General features: G+C 40.0%; 1 protein-coding gene across 4 annotated transcripts in view; it reads right to left on the bottom strand.

Moving 5' to 3' along the window:
• Nucleotides 1-18,484, bottom strand: part of ubr2 (ubiquitin protein ligase E3 component n-recognin 2) — a 30,001-nt gene extending 11,517 nt beyond the window's left edge. Inside the window, exons 1-23 of one of the 4 annotated variants that reach the window (XM_058386483.1) lie at nucleotides 18,172-18,484; nucleotides 12,659-12,918; nucleotides 11,915-11,993; nucleotides 11,138-11,248; nucleotides 8,235-8,365; nucleotides 7,937-8,075; nucleotides 7,386-7,448; nucleotides 7,126-7,246; nucleotides 6,829-6,933; nucleotides 6,655-6,743; nucleotides 5,633-5,731; nucleotides 4,581-4,744; nucleotides 4,316-4,415; nucleotides 4,062-4,190; nucleotides 2,798-2,981; nucleotides 2,642-2,703; nucleotides 2,444-2,554; nucleotides 2,293-2,358; nucleotides 2,077-2,199; nucleotides 1,909-1,972; nucleotides 1,656-1,780; nucleotides 1,496-1,548; nucleotides 1,302-1,404 (exon numbers count right to left, since the gene is read on the bottom strand). In XM_058386483.1, the coding sequence (XP_058242466.1) occupies nucleotides 1,302-1,404; nucleotides 1,496-1,548; nucleotides 1,656-1,780; nucleotides 1,909-1,972; nucleotides 2,077-2,199; nucleotides 2,293-2,358; nucleotides 2,444-2,554; nucleotides 2,642-2,703; nucleotides 2,798-2,981; nucleotides 4,062-4,190; nucleotides 4,316-4,415; nucleotides 4,581-4,744; nucleotides 5,633-5,731; nucleotides 6,655-6,743; nucleotides 6,829-6,933; nucleotides 7,126-7,246; nucleotides 7,386-7,448; nucleotides 7,937-8,075; nucleotides 8,235-8,365; nucleotides 11,138-11,248; nucleotides 11,915-11,993; nucleotides 12,659-12,918; nucleotides 18,172-18,255 (2,565 nt within the window). In that variant the 5' untranslated portion in view covers nucleotides 18,256-18,484. Of the gene's footprint in view, nucleotides 1-1,301; nucleotides 1,405-1,495; nucleotides 1,549-1,655; nucleotides 1,781-1,908; nucleotides 1,973-2,076; nucleotides 2,200-2,292; nucleotides 2,359-2,443; nucleotides 2,555-2,641; nucleotides 2,704-2,797; nucleotides 2,982-4,061; nucleotides 4,191-4,315; nucleotides 4,416-4,580; nucleotides 4,745-5,632; nucleotides 5,732-5,811; nucleotides 5,911-6,654; nucleotides 6,744-6,828; nucleotides 6,934-7,125; nucleotides 7,247-7,385; nucleotides 7,449-7,936; nucleotides 8,076-8,234; nucleotides 8,366-11,137; nucleotides 11,249-11,914; nucleotides 11,994-12,658; nucleotides 12,919-18,171 lie in introns of all 4 variants that reach the window. The other 3 variants (XM_058386482.1, XM_058386481.1, XM_058386484.1) reach the window with 3 other exon arrangements.
• Nucleotides 18,485-18,580: the final 96 nt, after the last annotated feature.

Genomic DNA, 18,580 nt, shown 5'->3' on the forward strand with positions numbered 1-18,580 from the left:
TGCTTTGTGCACTGGTGCACAGTCATGTTGGAAGAGGAAGGGGCCAGCTCCAAACTGTTCCCACAAAGTTGGGAGCATGGAATTGTCCAAAATGTCTTGGTATGCTGAAGCATTCAGAGTTCCTTTCACTGGAACTAAGGGGCCAAGCCCAGCTCCTGAAAAACAACCCCACACCATAATCCCCCCTCCACCAAACTTTACACTTGGCACAATGCAGTCAGACAAGTACCGTTCTCCTGGCAACCGCCAAACCCAGACTCGTCCATCAGATTGCCAGATGGAGAAGCGCGATTGGTCACTCCAGAGAACGCGTCTCCACTGCTCTAGAGTCCATTGGCGGCGTGCTTTACACCACTGCATCCGACGCTTTGCATTGCACTTGGTGATGTATGGCTTGGATGCAGCTGCTCGGCCATGGAAACCCATTCCATGAAGCTCTCTGCGCACTGTTCTTGAGCTAATCTGAAGGCCACATGAAGTTTGGAGGTCTGTAGCGATTGACTCTGCAGAAAGTTGGCGACCTCTTCGCACTATGCGCCTCAGCATCCGCTGACCCCGCTCCGTCAGTTTACGTGGCCTACCACTTTGTGGCTGAGTTGCTGTCGTTCCCAAACACTTCCACGTTCTTATAATACAGCTGACAGTTGACTGTGGAATATTTAGGAGCGAGGAAATTTCACGACTGGATTTGTTGCACAGGTGGCATCCTATCACAGTTCCACGCTGGAATTCACTGAGCTCCTGAGAGCGACCCATTCTTTCACAAATGTTTGTAAAAACAGTTTGCATGCCTAGGTGCTTGATTTTATACACCTGTGGCCATGGAAGTGATTGGAACACCCGATTCTGATTATTTGGATGGGTGAGCGAATACTTTTGGCAATATAGTGTACTTTATGCAGTGAATTTTAAAACTGATAATGCGGTTAGTCTCTCCAGGGAGAAGATGACCAAATGTTAAGTGATGCATGGCCCCGAGACAACAGCACCAAGATTCTTCCCATAATGTCTAACCTGTAATCTTCCTATAATATTGAAGACAGGCTTCTTGGGTCCATGCCACCAATGTGTCACATTTTAGGCACATTGTTTATAATTATGTATATAATTATATTATGTATGTATAAAATAATTAAATCTATACAAAGAATAACATTTTTTTTGTAGAAAAACACTTCATGCATTTGAAACCTTTGGTGACATGATTCAATGGCTTTGGGTGAACTCGACCTAAATTATTTTCTAGATCTGTAGTGATCATTCATACACTACATTTACATTTGCAGAGCAAGCTCAAGTACCTTGGACTGATCAGCTCTGGAATAATGGTGGAAATAGAGGTTGAACTGTCTGGCTGATTCTGAGCGGAGTTCATACAGTCCTCTACCAGTCACTCCTGGCTTCCTGTAAACACAGTCAATGCAAGAATTAAATTAGTTCCAAATAAAGGTTTATTTCAAAATATGGCTAGAATGAGAATGAGACAAACACTTACTTGAACATTGCGACACTATCAATGACTCTCTCCATTCCCGTCTCTTTATTCTCCTAAAGGAAAATGCAGAATTTTGAAGTCTTTGCAACACAATATATACAAAGGCTTGGAGAAAAATATAAATGAACAGTAGCACATATAAATGTGTATGTTTACTCACATTTTCAGGCAAGGCTTTGACCAGCTCACTGTGAGCCATAGGACGAATACAAAGCTGATGAATGATCTCTCTCTTCAGTTCATCGCAGGTATCTACATGCCCAATGCCTGGTGTAAACCGCTCACCTACAATTAACACACAGATAGTAATAGTACACACAAACAGTCACGCCATGTATCACCACAAATGTAATACGTAACACTAAAATGCCAAATCCAAGTATTTAATTTGCCCCAGAATAGGCGGCACTTACCCACAGCCATTATAATGAGGTGAAGCATCTCTTCTATTAAAGTGCTGTTCTGCTGGACTACATCCTGGAACAGAAAATGATCCATAAACTGTGAGAATCTTAGGGAAAACACAGAATAGGCAATTACTTCAAAAGAAAAGAGTCAAGAATCAAACATGTATCAGACACCTTGTTAGCGTTCTCCCTGTTGTATCTTTTCCTGCAATCTGCTGAACTGAAGATATGAAAGAGCTCAAAACGACTGAGCACAATCATCAGAAAGTGGTTGGGATCCATCATGGAAGCTCCTGCCTATTCAAAATACATTAAGAAAATCATGAATCATGTTTTCACTAGGCAGGTCCCTTCCCAAATAGTATATAATAAAATAAAAACATTTCCAACCTGGAGCATCATGAGGTCCTTATCAAACATCTCAATCCTACATTTTACATTGTGGTAGTAGTAGATCTGTTTAAAAAAGCATTAACAACTGCTTAGCAAATTAAAGTGCTTAATAATGCAAATAAGACAATTTTATTTTGGTAAAGCATACCTGATTGACTAATGAGAATCCATTTCTCCTCCACATCCCAGCATGCACCTGTGCACAGAGAACCAGGCAGCGAAGCGGATGCTCAATCACCATGGGGGGACTCAGTTCACTCTGCGGGAAAGGACACACCGCGTTTCTTGGCACAAATTTTCACTCCCAAAACACACAAATCCAACCAACCTGCACGTTATGACTTACCAGAGGTAGCTGTTCAGGGAACCTGTAAGCCACTTCTGTTTTGCTAAGGAGAGCATGAAGTCCTTTAAAAAATAAAAATCAATAAGTGTAGAAAATCTGCAATTTCAAAAAACACTAATAGTATATTCTTTTTAGAAGCTTCGAACATTTCCCTACCAGCAAGCAATCTAGACACGGGTAGGTGAATGCTGACTTTCTCCTGGGAGACGCAGTAGCGGATGGTGTCCACTGAGTGGCCACACATACTAAGAGTGATGGGCTGCTCTCCATCAGTAAAACCACTGTGGCAGTGAGTCAGAACTGTTAGGCACTTCTTATAGGCTTCAATTAGCACCCGCTCCTGCAAATACATAGCAGATTATGGGCTCAGCATGAACACTACTAATATAAAGGGCAAATTGCTTGGTTAGCAGTAAAGATATTTACGTGTGACCTACAAATCCAGTCATAAATCATTTCAGGCTACTCAGGCAAGACAAAAAAAAAAAAAAAAAAGACAAAACATACATACAGGACCAGAACAGCTTGAAACATTCTTTAGTTTTCTAGATATTCACCTTGAATGATGTTTAAACCTGGTAATTCAGGAGATCGCTGGGGTGCTAATGTTCACCAAACCATTTTTAAATACTACTTACAGCATTTATGGGGGGAAGTACATCATGTGATACAAGATCATAATTGAGTGTCTTGAACAATTATTTTCAGTCTCTCATAAGTCTGGCTTTTGAGTTCTTTGCATTAATTAACAAAAGGTGATCGTTTAAAACAGTGATTTTTTTGTGGTTGTAAATTTGGGGCATTTATTAACTATGATGTAAAGTACCTATCTAACCCTGCCAGAAGCTTTGACCTGTGACCACTGTTCCTCTGTGCTGATGCCTTTTCATATACCCTGCCTTGACTTAGGAAACAGTCCCCTTTGAAACAATCAATAACTCTCCAGTTTTTGGGACTTGCAGTTTTTTCCCATTATGGGGCCAAATTGAAACTCAGTCAGTTGCCTTTTAGTTTTGAAAACTCATTAAGTGCAAATTCTCAACCGTCTTTAACAGTGGCTACATGCTGGCAATCAACACAGAACCCTTCACCCATTCAAGGTTTCATGTAGCGTTTATCATTTTGTCCACTTGCTGTATACCGAATACCTACTTATTTTCATTTGAAGGCTCCTGTACATCGACTTACTGATACAACCATATTCACACCTTTAGCCTTCAAGAATTTCATACTCAGAGCTAATCCAATTCCATACACCACAAAGACATAAAAAAAGACTCAGGATCTGTAGACAGACCTTGCTGGTTTTAGTTAGTGTAGGAATGATATGTGCATTTGCTGCTATAATGGCACTAAAAGAACTCCTGTAAAGAGTACACATATTGTAACATACTAGTGTTGGTGTGTTAAGTGTACTCACATCACTGGCACACCACTCTTGGATCATGGAGATAATGTGTGTGAGCTTCATCTGTAACGTGAAGGCTGCCTCCCACTCTGGTTCCATCTCTATGTGTTGGCCGACCTGTCGCACTACTGGGTCCATACCCTGCAGAAATCACAAACCCAACACAAATTATTTTACTGTCATTACAACAAAAGAGTTGTTCTCCTACATGATCATAACATCTATACCTACAAGTCAGCACTGCTCACTCAAACAAAAGTTATTACCTGCATGCACTTGAGCAGCTCCAAGAAAGCTTCAAGTCCTTCCAGAAACTTCTCCCTGAGTTTGTCGGTCCACTCTGTTGGACGGCTAATCAGGACATACCTAGGGGAAAAATGTTTGGACAGTAAGGAACTGTTGGACAAGAACAAAATATCAGCCTTTTTTTCCCCCCATAGAGACCTGCACAGATTTTCAGATATATATTATACATATAGTCTAACATATTTTACTACATTAACACGTCTAACTGCTTTCCCCCAGGCTTACTTGAGGTCTCCTATAAGACTCTGGACCCTGCGGAATTTAAAGGCCTGTTGTGTGGTGTAGCGTTCGAACTGAAATCGGCCCTGCAAGTCTCGATGTCTCAGGTGATCAACAAAGGTGCGGATGATGGTGGTCATCAAATTCTCCTCTGTGATCAGCATCCGCGCCTATGACAAGGGCAATAACACAATCTAATAAGTACATCTAAAAGTGACCTGGTTAAGATTGTGTGAATTCTAATTCATAAAAAAGAGTACACTTCTTTCAGCCCTTCTTTTATAATGAAACTATACATCTTCAATCATTCTTTCTAACCGTACATTCACTATACAAATGGAAACGATCCAGTTCAAGTGTGAACATTTAGACCTGAGCCAATCTAAGACTCTGTTTCCCAACATGTAAATTGTGTCAGTCACTGCGTATCAGATTATAACCCATGACAAGAATATTTTCTATTAAATAAATCTATTTTCAGAAATCAACAAGCTTTTTTTTTTTAATTGGTGGTGGTGGTTAAAGCAATTTGAGGTTACCAGGAACAAATTAATGAGAGCTGGATGGAGCTGATTTAAAAAAAATTCCTTTCCTACTCATAATTAAATTTTAACAAACTGAGTTTGATCGCTAGCCAGTACTGCTGCATTAGTAGTCAGCATATGCAAGATTTACAGTGCAGCTTAGTCTGTCAGATAAGCTTTAAGCAAGTGTTTAATAAAATAAATTTAAAAAAAAAAGAAAGAAAAGTTGCTGACAATTTCCCCTGCTTGAGCACACTTTAACTACTTAAACTAATGTAGTCATACTATGTGACTGCTAAAGATAATCTGTTGCCAATGACACGTGGTGAATGCTCTTTCAACCCCGTCAGGCTGTTAAAAATGAGACTGTGCTCTCTAACCAAATCACTCCAGGAGAGACAAAGTGAGAACTCCCACCCGAGTTATTTTTATACATGTGAGTAACACTGTCTTAACAGAAATAAACAAAAGCAAGCAGTAATGACAAGCACGTTTCACGTCATCCTCACTGCAGCAGTCTCTTCTTGTACTCACCAGGGAAGGCACGGTGAAAATTTGCACTGACAGGTCAGTAACGGAGAACTCCCTGTCATGGTCATCCTTCACGTAGTCGCTCTGCAAGCGCTCATAGTTCTGCCAGCAGCAGCAGGGCAGGCGGAGGAGAGGAGAGAGGCAGAAGAGAGAAAAAGAGTGTGTGGGGTTGAGGTACTCACCAGGGTGGGGACGGTGAAGAGTTGCACAGACAGAGAGGTCACTGACACTAAGCGCTCGTGATCATCCTCCATAAAATCTGTCTGGAGGCGCTGGTAATTCTATGAAAAGGGAAAGGGGATGGGGGCACATTCATCTTCCGGGTCAGAGGTCAGGGGGCACCTCACCCTTCATTTATACCCGGTGCTTAAACCAGTGGTACAGACTATGATGCAGAAGGAGGGCTGAGAACTTCAAGCTGCTCTGCCAGACATATTATTTAAAAAAAAAAAAAAAACTACTTAAAGATCTACAGGCCATGTCTTCCAAAGAAGGCAAAAGTAAATCTGTCCTACATAATTGTAATGGGAACACAATCTCCAGTGGTTTTGCATTCTATGGTTCTTCATATATTATTTTGATTCTGATAAACAATTAGTATGCTGTGCAGTTCTGTGACCATCTGAGTCTGAGATGTTAAAGCTGAGTTTGTAGGGAACAGCTAGAGCCAATCAAAAGCACTGCTAACCCATCAAAAGCACAGCTTCACTGAGATATTGCTTCTCATGTAGTGAGCTTTTGACACACAGCAGCAGAAGAAAATGGTTCTTTATGGTTCATTAACTCCTAAGTTTAAATTATTTACTCCTGACTTCATGGCGATATGGGAAAGTTAGGGGGCGAGTTTGTAAGATAAAAATGATTCACTTTACCGAAAAGCCGAGCATCAACAAATAATTCAGGTTTCCAAGCACATCAAAATTAAATAAAAAGAAAATTAAATTTGTAAAATGATCATGAAAATTAATTTGCCTGCTCTGTTTGTTTACAGTGCAATAAATAGCTACAGGCAATAGGTAACTTACCTTTGCAAACTGAATAGCAAACAGCTTCTTATACTTCAAATCCATAAGCAGACTGCTCATAAACAGCTGGTGGTACACATTCCTTGCCCCTAAAGGAAAAAGTTTTCAACTGAAAACTCTTTCAGGTATTGCTTTTACAACATAATGACACTAAATTTATAAAGCCTTTTATACCTTTCCACATTTTGGAGTCATTTAGCATCAAAGTGTCAACAAGGGAGTTCTCTCCATCAGCACCATTCTGCAGCCCCACCTGGCACAGGATCCTCCTCAGGGCATCTAGAAGAAAGAAAACAACTTTTACACAATAATACACAGGTTTGTTACAAAAAAAAATACTCAAGACTCAATATAAGCTGGTTAAGGTTTTGTGCATCAGTACCAATGCCTGTATGATTGTATTGAAATAGAGCTTAAAAATAAGCTTCAAGGTCTAAGAGAGAGCAAAAAAACATAGCATTAGAGAGAAACCTGAGGATCTGATGATATGGCCAAGCCAGGAGAGCGCTTTGAGAGCAAAACACTGGTGTGCTACCACTGAGGAGTGCATGACCTGAACCCGCAGGGGCTTCGACTGGCGACTGGTGTTTCGCTGCAGAAAAACATGGAGTTTAGACACTTTTCACACAAATGAATTACACTACAGCAACATGAACAACCAGCTTCTACCATTCAATCTGCATTTTACAACAGTGAAGCAAATCCTTAATACACTTTAACATGCAACTTACCACAATAACAGACTTGGCCTGTTCACAGAACTGAAAATCCCCATAACGTACAGACTTCCGCCCCTGAAAACCCAGTAAGAAATACAAAGATTTAGAGAAGAACAAGAGACTGGAGAGAAACAAAACAATAATTTATATGGGCACTTACAAATTGTAGAAAAAAGAGGACAGCACAAAAAAACATATTATAACTGCACGCTTGGTTCAGTTAACAATCAATGAGTAAATCATGGTCACTCATGCCACTGATGTTTTTCAAAACTTTCCGATAATGCAGGACATTTACAGCACGTTTGTCAAGACTGATTTTCACCCACAAATGAGTTGCTCTTGGCAGAAGCTGTTAACCAGCTGTTAAAACAGCTTACATCATTTCCAGACTGGAAACACACATAGGGCCTTTTGCATCCTAATATAATTCTAAATTATTAGCCATTACTTTTGCTCAGCATTTAGCTAATGCATCGATAAGCTCATGATTCTTATTTGATCAAAAATCACGCAGCCCTAGTGACTGTACTGTAATATGATCAGGAATAGACGGAGCTTACATCTCTGTCCACTGTAGTAGCAAAGCTGACCGCCTCTTTCTGTGTGCAGTTCACAGCTTTCTGTAGTGTGTATATGACCTGTTCGTAAGTGTGCACCTCATCATTAAACAGCATGCAGTAATAGGTGTCTCCACGCTCCCTATAAGGAAAACAAAAATAAATGAAATCACAATATTATTATATTAGCTGAATAATCTTCTAGTGAAAACGTCAGGATTTACTGATATAAAGAAAAGATGCAAGTATTGATAGAACATTTACTCATAGAGTACTGATAGGTGTGTGTGTATATACATACGGTGGTTCAAGACCCAGGGGGAGTTCATTTTCCTTGTCCCATGTGAGCATGTCCACAGCATATTTCAGGATGATAGAAAAGATGTTATATGTACGAGCAATCATGTCTGCAGAGAGACTGGCAAGTGGATCCTGGAACAACATTTTGGGAAAGCAGGAATGATTTCAGTATCATCAAAATACTAGCTGGTGGCAACTGAACAAATATCAAATGTAGCAAATTCACGGCTTAACACTGAGGCAAAAGTATAAGATTTGTACATCACTTTAATATGTCATAAGAGAAAAAAATATGTTCTGTACAGTACTCATTAGGCAGGTGTGAAGATTTATTTTCTAACACTTTATAAAATGCAAAGTGAGTGGACAGAAGAAAAATTGAAATCAAATCAATATTTGGTGTGACTACCCGCTGGCTTTAAACCAGCATCTTGCATACATTGCACACATTTAGGGATTTTGTAGGATCAAAGTCAGGTGTATGATTAAACAACTATACCAAGCAGGTGCTAAGGCAAATCATTAATGTCATATGTAGGCTGAAACAGTCATTTCCTGAAACAAAAACTGTGTAGGAGCTAAAAATTGGGTGTGGAACAGCAAAACCCTGCTACTAAGGTTGTGGAAAGACGGCTTCATGTCACAGGTCATACACCATGGCAAGACTGAACACAGCAACAAGTCACAAGATACACTATATTGCCAAAAGTATTCGCTCACCCATCCAAATAATCAGAATCAGGTGTTCCAATCACTTCCATGGCCACAGGTGTATAAAATCAAGCACCTAGACATGCAGACTGTTTTTACAAACATTTGTGAAAGAATGGGTCGCTCTCAGGAGCTCAGTGAATTCCAGCGTGGAACTGTGATAGGATGCCACCTGTGCAACAAATCCAGTCGTGAAATTTCCTCGCTCCTAAAGCGGTCGCCAACTTTCTGCAGAGTCGATCACTACAGACCTCCAAACTTCATGTGGCCTTCAGATTAGCTCAAGAACAGTGTGCAGAGAGCTTCATGGAATGGGTTTCCATGGCCGAGCAGCTGCATCCAAGCCATACATCACCAAGTGCAATGCAAAGCGTCGGATGCAGTGGTGTAAAGCACGCCGCCACTGGACTCTAGAGCAGTGGAGACGCGTTCTCTGGAGTGACGAATCGCGCTTCTCCATCTGGCAATCTGATCGACGAGTCTGGGTTTGGCGGTTGCCAGGAGAACGGTACTTGTCTGACTGCATTGTGCCAAGTGTAAAGTTTGGTGGAGGGGGGATTATGGTGTGGGGTTGTTTTTCAGGAGCTGGGCTTGGCCCCTTAGTTTCAGTGAAAGGAACTCTGAATGCTTCAGCATACCAAGACATTTTGGACAATTCCATGCTCCCAACTTTGTGGGAACAGTTTGGAGCTGGCCCCTTCCTCTTCCAACATGACTGTGCACCAGTGCACAAAGCAAGGTCCATAAAGACATGGATGACAGAGTCTGATGACCTCAACCCCATAGAACACCTTTGGGATGAATTAGAGCGGAGACTGAGAGCCAGGCCTTCTCGTCCAACATCAGTGTGTGACCTCACAAATGCGCTTCTGGAAGAATGGTCAAAAATTCCCATAAACACACTCCTAAACCTTGTGGACAGCCTTCCCTTGAAGAGTTGAAGCTGTTATAGCTGCAAAGGGTGGACCGACGTCATATTGAACCCTATGGATTAGGAATGGGATGTCACTTAAGTTCATATGTGAGTCAAGTCAGGTGAGCGAATACTTTTGGCAATATAGTGTAGATATACTGCATCAGCAAGGTCTCTCACAGGCAAAGATTTCAAAGCAGACTGGGGTTTCAACATGTTCAAGCTATTTTGTAGGAAATGAGCAATGTGGGCAATGACTGTACCAATAAGCATTCTTCAAGAAAACCTAATGCAGCAGATGAAAGGCACATCATGCTTGCTTCCCTTTGACATGGCCATCATGATTTGGGAGAAACCAGTGGGACTTAAAAAAACAAAAAAAATACATACTTCTGATGTGGAAACAAGGCTAAATGACTTGGCTATGCACAAAAACATAGGAACTGGGGTGCAAAAAAATAGCAGCAGGTGCTCTGGACTAATGAGTAAAAATGATTAAAAATAAGAATTATTTGGGAGACAGGTTGTTTGCCAAAGGGCTAGAGAGTGGTACAATAAAGAGTATCTCTGCAGGCAACAATGAAGCATGATGGAGGTTCCCTACAGGTTTGGGGCTGCATTTCTGCAAATGGAGTTGGAGAGTTGGTCAGGATTTATGGCGTCCTCAATGTTGAGAAATACCGGCAGATACTTATCCATCATGCAAAACCATCAGGGAGGTGTCTAATTGGCCCCAAATCTTTTCTGCAGCAGGACAATGACCCCAAACATACAGCCAATGTCATTAAGAACCATCTTCAGCATAGAGAAGAACAAGAAGCAGTCCTGGAAGTGATGATTTGGCCTGCACAGAGTCCTGATCTCAACATCATTGAGTCTGTCTGGGATTACATGTAGAGACAGAAGGATCTGAGTATTCCTACATCAGAAGTTATGGGGTTAATTCTCCAAGATGTTTGGAACAACCTACCTCCCGAGGTCTTTCAAAAACCGTGTGCAAGTGTACCAAGAAAAATTGATGTTTTGCAGGCAAATGTGTGATCACACCAAATACTGATTTCTCTTCTGTTCATTTACTATCCATTTCATGAAGTGATCCATTTTTTCACACCTGCTTAAAACTTTTGCACAGAACTATATGTCATTAGGTTATTTGTGCAACTTGGAACCAACAAGCTTCTTTAACATTATCTTAAGCCATGGTTTAACATATAAGATCCATATAATTGTTCTCTTATAAGTATTGCAGAGGTAAGCTAAAAGAAAAACTGGTGCCTGACCTCCTGGGAGGAGTCACCGATGTTGGGCTCATGTTTCTGACAGTAAGAACCCTTCTTCCATGCTTCTGTGTCACCACAGTCACAAAACCCCCCTCCCCCAGAGGTTGTCATCTAGAGAGAGAGAGAGAGAGAGAGAGAGAGAGAGAGAGAGAGAGAGAGAGAGAGAGAGAGAGAGAGTCATATGTCAAGGACAGGTCTGGCTGGATCGGGACACTCAAGGAATCAGACACACTTGGTTGCCTTGGTTGAGACAGGGTCACATTAACCAAATTAAGGAACTGCCATTTTCATGCTGGCTCTGCCTGCTACACACTTTGTTGCAGACTGTTTATTGCAGAGACTCCTTCACACTCATCTTTTGGAAAATTATTTAAGTAACCAGTGTGTACAGCATATGTACAGAAATGTGTCACAAATAGTATTATATAAAATGTGCAGCTATGTTATTTGTAGTAGCAGTATGTGTGCAGAGTGTCAGAGGAGTACTAAATAAAGAGTTTATTTATGGACACCTAAAGGATCTGTGTGGCGGACATATCCGTGTTGAGGAATGTGATGAACTGAGGGAAGACGCTGAACTGAAAGTCCTTTGCAAAATTAACTGTTGCACAACCCCCTAAACCACCATGTGCCATGAGTGTAGCCAGCACACACTGCTCTAAATGTTGAGCCAGGATCAGCTGGGAACTTGTAGACTGGGAACTAAAGTGTCTTTGTTGGAGATCTGAAAACCAGAAACAGTAACAGTGAACAGTGTTTAGGTGTGCATGTGCTCACTCTGTAACGGTGCTCCTTATGCACACTGCCTAAAAAGCACTGCATGCACAGCACACACGTTGGGTCAGCGGCACATTCCCTAAAGAGGACAATGAAACACAAATATATTTAAGATACAACAGATACACATCAAAAAGAAGAGTCAAGTATTTTTAAACAATTGCATTAAATGCATCAATTTAAAAAAAAATGACCAAATTTTAGACAAATTATTTACATTGAGTAAAAAAGATATGCAAATTAGCAAATGCTAATTATCTAAGATCTACATAGGAAGCAATCATGGATTCAGGTCCCCCAAAGCTTTAAATAATTAGCATTGCTCCATAAACACTTAATCTTGGTCTGAGTCACAAACTGCCAACACCCCTCCCACGATTTACTCAATGTGTAAATTTTAATTTTATTTTAATATATTGTGTAAGCAATTAGGGAAATAAACTGCTCACATGTGACATTAATATACAGACATTACCAGTCACAAAACCTGAACTACCAAGGCACCAAGTAACAGGTAAATAAGACAAATGTGTGTACAATTAAAAATCAAGCTGGGTATGAGTAATGTAGGCTAAGCCATAATAACCCCTAGGCGTGTTCCTTGAGCTATCAGGGTCAGCAGAGCAGCCCTTCCACACACACTGGCCTTAATCAGTAAGGCTGACCAGCAGCCTGCATCTATACAATTATATTTTACCAACTGTACAACAAAAGTGAATTTAGGAAACTGAACTGGTCTCCTACCTGCAGGAGTACGTGGGTTCCCCCACTTTAAAGACGTGGCCACAGAGGTGGGAAGGCTGGTTGTTCTGCTCGAGCTTGGCTAGCCCAGTTGAAGGTTCTTCTCCACAGAGGTACCACTCCATTGGTGCCTGCAGCAGCAACTGGGCCAGCAGCTCCTCACTCTGAGGATTCAGGTTTGGCCCAAGACAGTAGATCTTGGGCACATAGCAAGCCAAGTGCTGGTAGACATCTTTGGGCAGGTCTGTTGCCTGGAGCCATTTCTGTAAGAGGCACAGCAGAGGTGAAAATTATTGAACAGTTGAATTGCTTGGTTACTCCTTTTATCGTTCAGACATAAATGTTTGACCCTAGACTAAAATTAACTAGACTACACTAACTGGCCTGGTTGCCAAGAAGCACATAAATTAACCTACTGTCTGTTTACACATTAGGTAAACATACATTCAATTCAACACCATGTTGTTTTCACATTATCTTGTGGCTTCAGTAATACAGACTTGCTGTCTCAAGTCCCAAGATCAAGTTGACCGCAGTCAAGAGAATCCAGAATACTGATACTAGTTCACCATGATATTATAGCTTACTTTACCATTACATTAGCATATTACCATATAAGAGCCTTGAGTGATGGTTAAAAAAAATAACTTTATTTGTTGCTACATAGGAAGTCTCTAGGACCACAAGTGTGACAGGTGGGACAGTGACAGTGTGATAGGCAAATTTCATAGCCAATGCAACAGCCATTAAAGCTCAAGCAACCAGGATTAAATATAACTGTAATAGTGTGCATGAGAGCAGCTGATCTCAGAAGAGTATGGTGAACGTGGTCATTAAAAATGAGGGCAAGATACCATGAATTGTAGGCACACAGACGTATTCAAGAGCATGGAGCAGGTAAGTGAGCTTGCAGAGAAACTGTCATGCATGAAAGCATTTCAGTTCTGTGAGCAGTGAGTATCGAGACAGGTGAACTTCCTTCATTATCTCTGACCGGGTTCGTAAAGGTGCGTTAGTGAGCTGAGGTGTTGAACCAGGTGTGTTAGAGAACTATTCTGAGATAACCATTGTAAAGTCATCACTAGACCTTTGTAAACTCAGTTTTAAAAAAAAAAACAGGTAAACCTCTTGTGAAAATATAATCATTTAAGGTTAATTCAAGAAGCTATGATCAGGTGATTTCCTGAGTGTATGTGTTTAATTCACATGTACAGGTTATCATTTCTGGCAGTCTTTAGGCTTGTCAATCACTGTGTAGTAGGCAAGAGACTACCATGATAGAAGACATACCATGATACATGCCACATTAGACAATAATGACATGACACTGACGATACTGACAGAAATAAAATGTCAAATTAGAATACATTTATTAGACAGAAACTCGAACCAGTGCAATCATTACACAGTATTCTACAAACAGTAGATCATTAGAAATGACATTCTCTTTTTCTATTATGTTTGTTTAATCCTTTTCATCTTTAAATACATTTAATCGCGCCATTATTAATATGGAAAGATTGTCGGTAGATGGCGCCTTAAATTATTAGGCTAAATAATAATTCACAATGACATTCCCCTTGAAAAACACAAGCGCATCACACCTGCTTATTTAACAGTAGAGATGAGTAAACAACCATGCTCTTATTTTGTTGTATTTCCTCATTGTCACTGTCAAATCAACACACAACACTTCATTTGTAGATGCGGGTCTGATTCAAATCTAGCACATAGATTTGATTTTAACCTGCATTTCAGACCTTGTTCAAGCTAGCCACAAAGAAAATCAGAGTGCACACACACAAGCGCACACACACACAGTAAGTACCCTTCGCATGATGACCCTATATGGATCTTCTGTGAATTCTGGACAGCGTGAAAATGTTAAACAGCAGTAAATTACGAGACATTTCGGAAATATTTCTCAAGTTCATGTGGGCCAAATGAAAAGAGGATTTGGGCCCTGGGTTTGACAAGAGTGCCATAATGCTTCTTTTTGATTAGCTTCATTTCCTGGATTATTAAGTAAGCATGCTTCAAGGCAGCTGGTCATGTGACACATTCGACTTCAAACAAACAACTTTATAGTCTTGAGTTATCTTAGTCACTGGTTAGTCAACCTAAATGATTCAAAGAATCCACAATCAACACGTCAAGCATTCTGTCTTTCAGAATCTGCACTGCACCACCCTTCTGTCTCACACTCTGTATTATTAGCCCTGGTGAATGCAGCATCGTCCTGTTTCATATGGTCAATGCCCTGGTCTGCAGCACAAAGACTAGATTAACCACACCATCGCGTGCATGTGATGCGCTCTACCTTTAAAGTCGGAATTCATAATGAGCCGTTTGTGAAGAAAGTCTCGGCTTCCAAATTATGTATTTTTAATAACAAAATTCAAACAATGTTGTTCTGATGCTGCGTATGGTGCGTGAGTGTAGACTCAAAACAGCAGCAAGAAGCATGAGTAAATGGAACATTTCTTTGTCTTAAATACACGTTTTATCGAAAATAAACATGATCAGATGGTATGTAAAAACTGCTTGCTGAAATCCATTATCTCTCATGTAATAACCAAATCCATATTTTAACCACAGGAAGAGGTCTATAGCTATATATCCTATGCATTATGTTTCCTTAAGTATTGTTAATGTCTGTCGGAATAAATCTAATTCTCTTAGTGATACATTTTACGATTATAAAATTAAACACAAATTTCTCATACATGAAAATTGTTAAATAGACTACAAATCCCCCTGATGTGATCCAAGTAAAAAAAAAGTTAAATAAATTAAAAAAAAAAAAAAAGTTAATTTACTTTAAGGTCCTGAGAATGCAAAATAGAGAAAAACATTAAGAATATTTTTAAATAAAACAAATCAGTAAGGTGATCAGCATTCATACCATGCTCTTAGGAGTGAAAACCTTTCTGAGAATACATGTCATGAACTGACCAATGCCAATTTGCCTACATGCTGTTAGTCAGGGACTGATCATGTAAACAAGTGGAAAAGCTCTCATGAGGATCTATTTATGCCTACTTTGTAACTAAGATATTTCATGAAGCATGTAAATTACTGTAATGGACTTAATTATAAATTGTTGAGCACACAGGGATGTTCCAACAGTGATGTGTGTTGAGTCTAATACAGCTATTCCTTTGAGAAATCCTAACACACTAGACCCATTTATAAAACACAACAGATTAATAACCAAAATTGGCAGTCAGTTACTTGATCATTTTCAAAAATGTACTTAAATGTGTATTATTGTATTGAATATACATAGAATTATATACTCTATAATTGCAGAAGGAAGATAACCATTTTGTTGATTTTGTATGCATAAGGAAAATACAGAGGACCATTTAAACTTTGCCACGATTTTGATATTGTATACACAGTATATTAGCCAAAAGTTTTGGGACACCCTGAGCCAGGCCAAAACTGGGATGTCTTCCTTTACATGCACATGAATTTAATATGGGAGTTGGCCTGCCCTTTGCAGCAATAACAGCTTCAACTCTACTGCGAAGGCTTTCCACAAGGTTTAGTAGTGTGTTTATGGGAATTTTTGACCATTCCACTAGAAGCACATTTGTGAGGTCAGGCACTGATGTTGGACGAGGAGGCCTGGCTGGCGGTCTCCGCTCTAATTAGTCCCAAAAAATGTTCTATCGGGGTGAGGTCAGGACTCTGAAGTTCCTCCACACCAAACTCATCCATGTCTTTATGGACCTTGCTTTGTGCAGTGGTGTGCAGTCATGTTGGAACAGGAAGGGGTCATCCCCAAACTGTTCCCACAAAGTTGGAAGCATCAAATTGCCCAAAATGTCTTGGTATCAATGTCTTTGGTTTCACTGAACCAAAGGGGCCAAGCCCAACCCCTGAAAAACAACACCTGAATTCATTGATTTGGAGGAGTGTCCCAAAACGTTTAGTGTATTTCTCCAATTTAAAAAAAAAAAAAAAAAAAAAAAGAGTGCATAAAATCAAATAAAAAGCCTTAATGGATTTGGTTTCTTCCTAAAAAATTCCAGTGCACTTTACAAAAACAACAAGCTCTGTGGGAAAAGTGATGCAATTATAATTCCTAGCTCTCTGACTGGACAGGAGACGGGGTTTATACACACTCAGTATGCTCAACTTCAATTTATCAGGTTAGCCATGTAGAGTCAGTTACCATGGTGATACATGGTGGTACAGATAAATTGTGCAGTGTGTGACTGTGAGAGGCTTTAAGCAGTCCAAAGGCTCCAAACACTAACAAACTGCATGTCCTGTACGAAATGTGCTGAGCTGCAATGAGTTCAGTGTACAGTTATGTAAACTTTTGGCCTCAAATCTGATCCCTTTAAGATTGTATAATGCTAATTATACATACTTTTAATACATTACTGTGAAAAAGGCATTAGGCTGAAAGTGCAGAAGGGATTACATGCGCAAAAGGAATGTGGCACTTCTTCTGACCTACTAACCTGGATTACTAGTAAAGGCTACACAGATTTTTGTTGTTGTTGTTGTTGATGTGCTTTTATTTCAGTGTGATGTCAAAAAACAAATGATTAGATGATACTTGGCAAATCTTTTCTTTTTAACTTTTTGTGCACGAAGTTGTCAGGTCTATTCTGTTGCTGTTGTTGTTTAACACAACAGCCTAGAGAACTGCATACTAATAACATTTCCAAATATTAGATTTCTGTATCAATGGCTTTGGAAAATAAAACCTAATTTTAATATTACTTAACCAAATCCTAAGGACCTCATTTATTTATTTATTTAATATAAATGCAAATATTTCCGCAGTTACCAAATTTGCAACTTCTTTATCCATCGTATTTTAATAGGACTTGTTTTGCTTAACCTCCCAGAAGCAAAGTTGGCTTGTATTTGCACTTCTAACCAAACCACTGATCTGGCCAAAAACGAACACCACTTATCTTAATAAAATAAAAGGTTAATAAAAAAAATAAAAATAAAGACAACATGTTTGAATCATTGCTCCGTTACTGCATTCCAGAGCTGTAGCTAGCTTGGCTAAGTAAAGAACAAAGCCAGTGTGGTGTTTATCAATTTCCTCAGCTTTGACAAAACATCCCTACAGTTAGCCAGCTAGCTAGCTAGCTAATTCTACATAAAAAATAACAGTTTATAAAACACCCCAGGCAAATAAGCTCGTTTCAAAACGCAAATAAACACTCTCTGGGAAAAAAAAGGACTAAATATAAACATAAATATAGAAATAAACGCTGTTGTAATAGCTAATTAGCAAGTCAGTGCTGCTGCCTACCTGCTAGTAGAAAAACAAGTTATCAAGCAGGCTAGCTTATCACAGCGTTAGCACTGATATTAGCATTAGCCAAGACGCAGCGAAAGCTACCCAAGCAGCGAGAAAAACAACCTGAGTAGAAAAAAAAATCTGAAATATCACCACGAAACAAAGAAGAACCGCGCTCTCACATACACCAGTCTGAAGCTTAACGATTTCTGACTTATTCTATCAAACTGTCGCTTACCGCAGCGGTGTCCTTGGCAGAGAAATGGAGAAATTCGCTGCACAGAGCGGTCGGTGCTTCCCGATCAGTCTCAGCCGCCGCCATCTTTCACTTCACTGGCGAGCGAAAAGCGACGGAACCGGAAATCAGCCGCTCGCGCAACTTCGGAGAAACCGACTAACTTTATTTTTTGCTGACTAATGAAAAGGGGAAAAAAAGTTCTAAATCACACGTGGACGGGTTTCCAACAGCGTCCTATAACTCGATTAAAGGAATAAAGTCACTCACAGCAAAGCTGTAACATGATCAATGGTTATATTTTGGCGAAAGGATCAGATCAGCAGTTGCCAGAGAAGTACCTAGAGAAGGCGGGGGGGAAATCCGGACTTTAAAAAAATCTGCATAATATTACTCCCAGTGTAAACATACG

Source organism: Hemibagrus wyckioides, linkage group LG03 (genome assembly GCF_019097595.1).
Source record: "Hemibagrus wyckioides isolate EC202008001 linkage group LG03, SWU_Hwy_1.0, whole genome shotgun sequence".
Classification (NCBI taxonomy): domain Eukaryota; kingdom Metazoa; phylum Chordata; class Actinopteri; order Siluriformes; family Bagridae; genus Hemibagrus; species Hemibagrus wyckioides.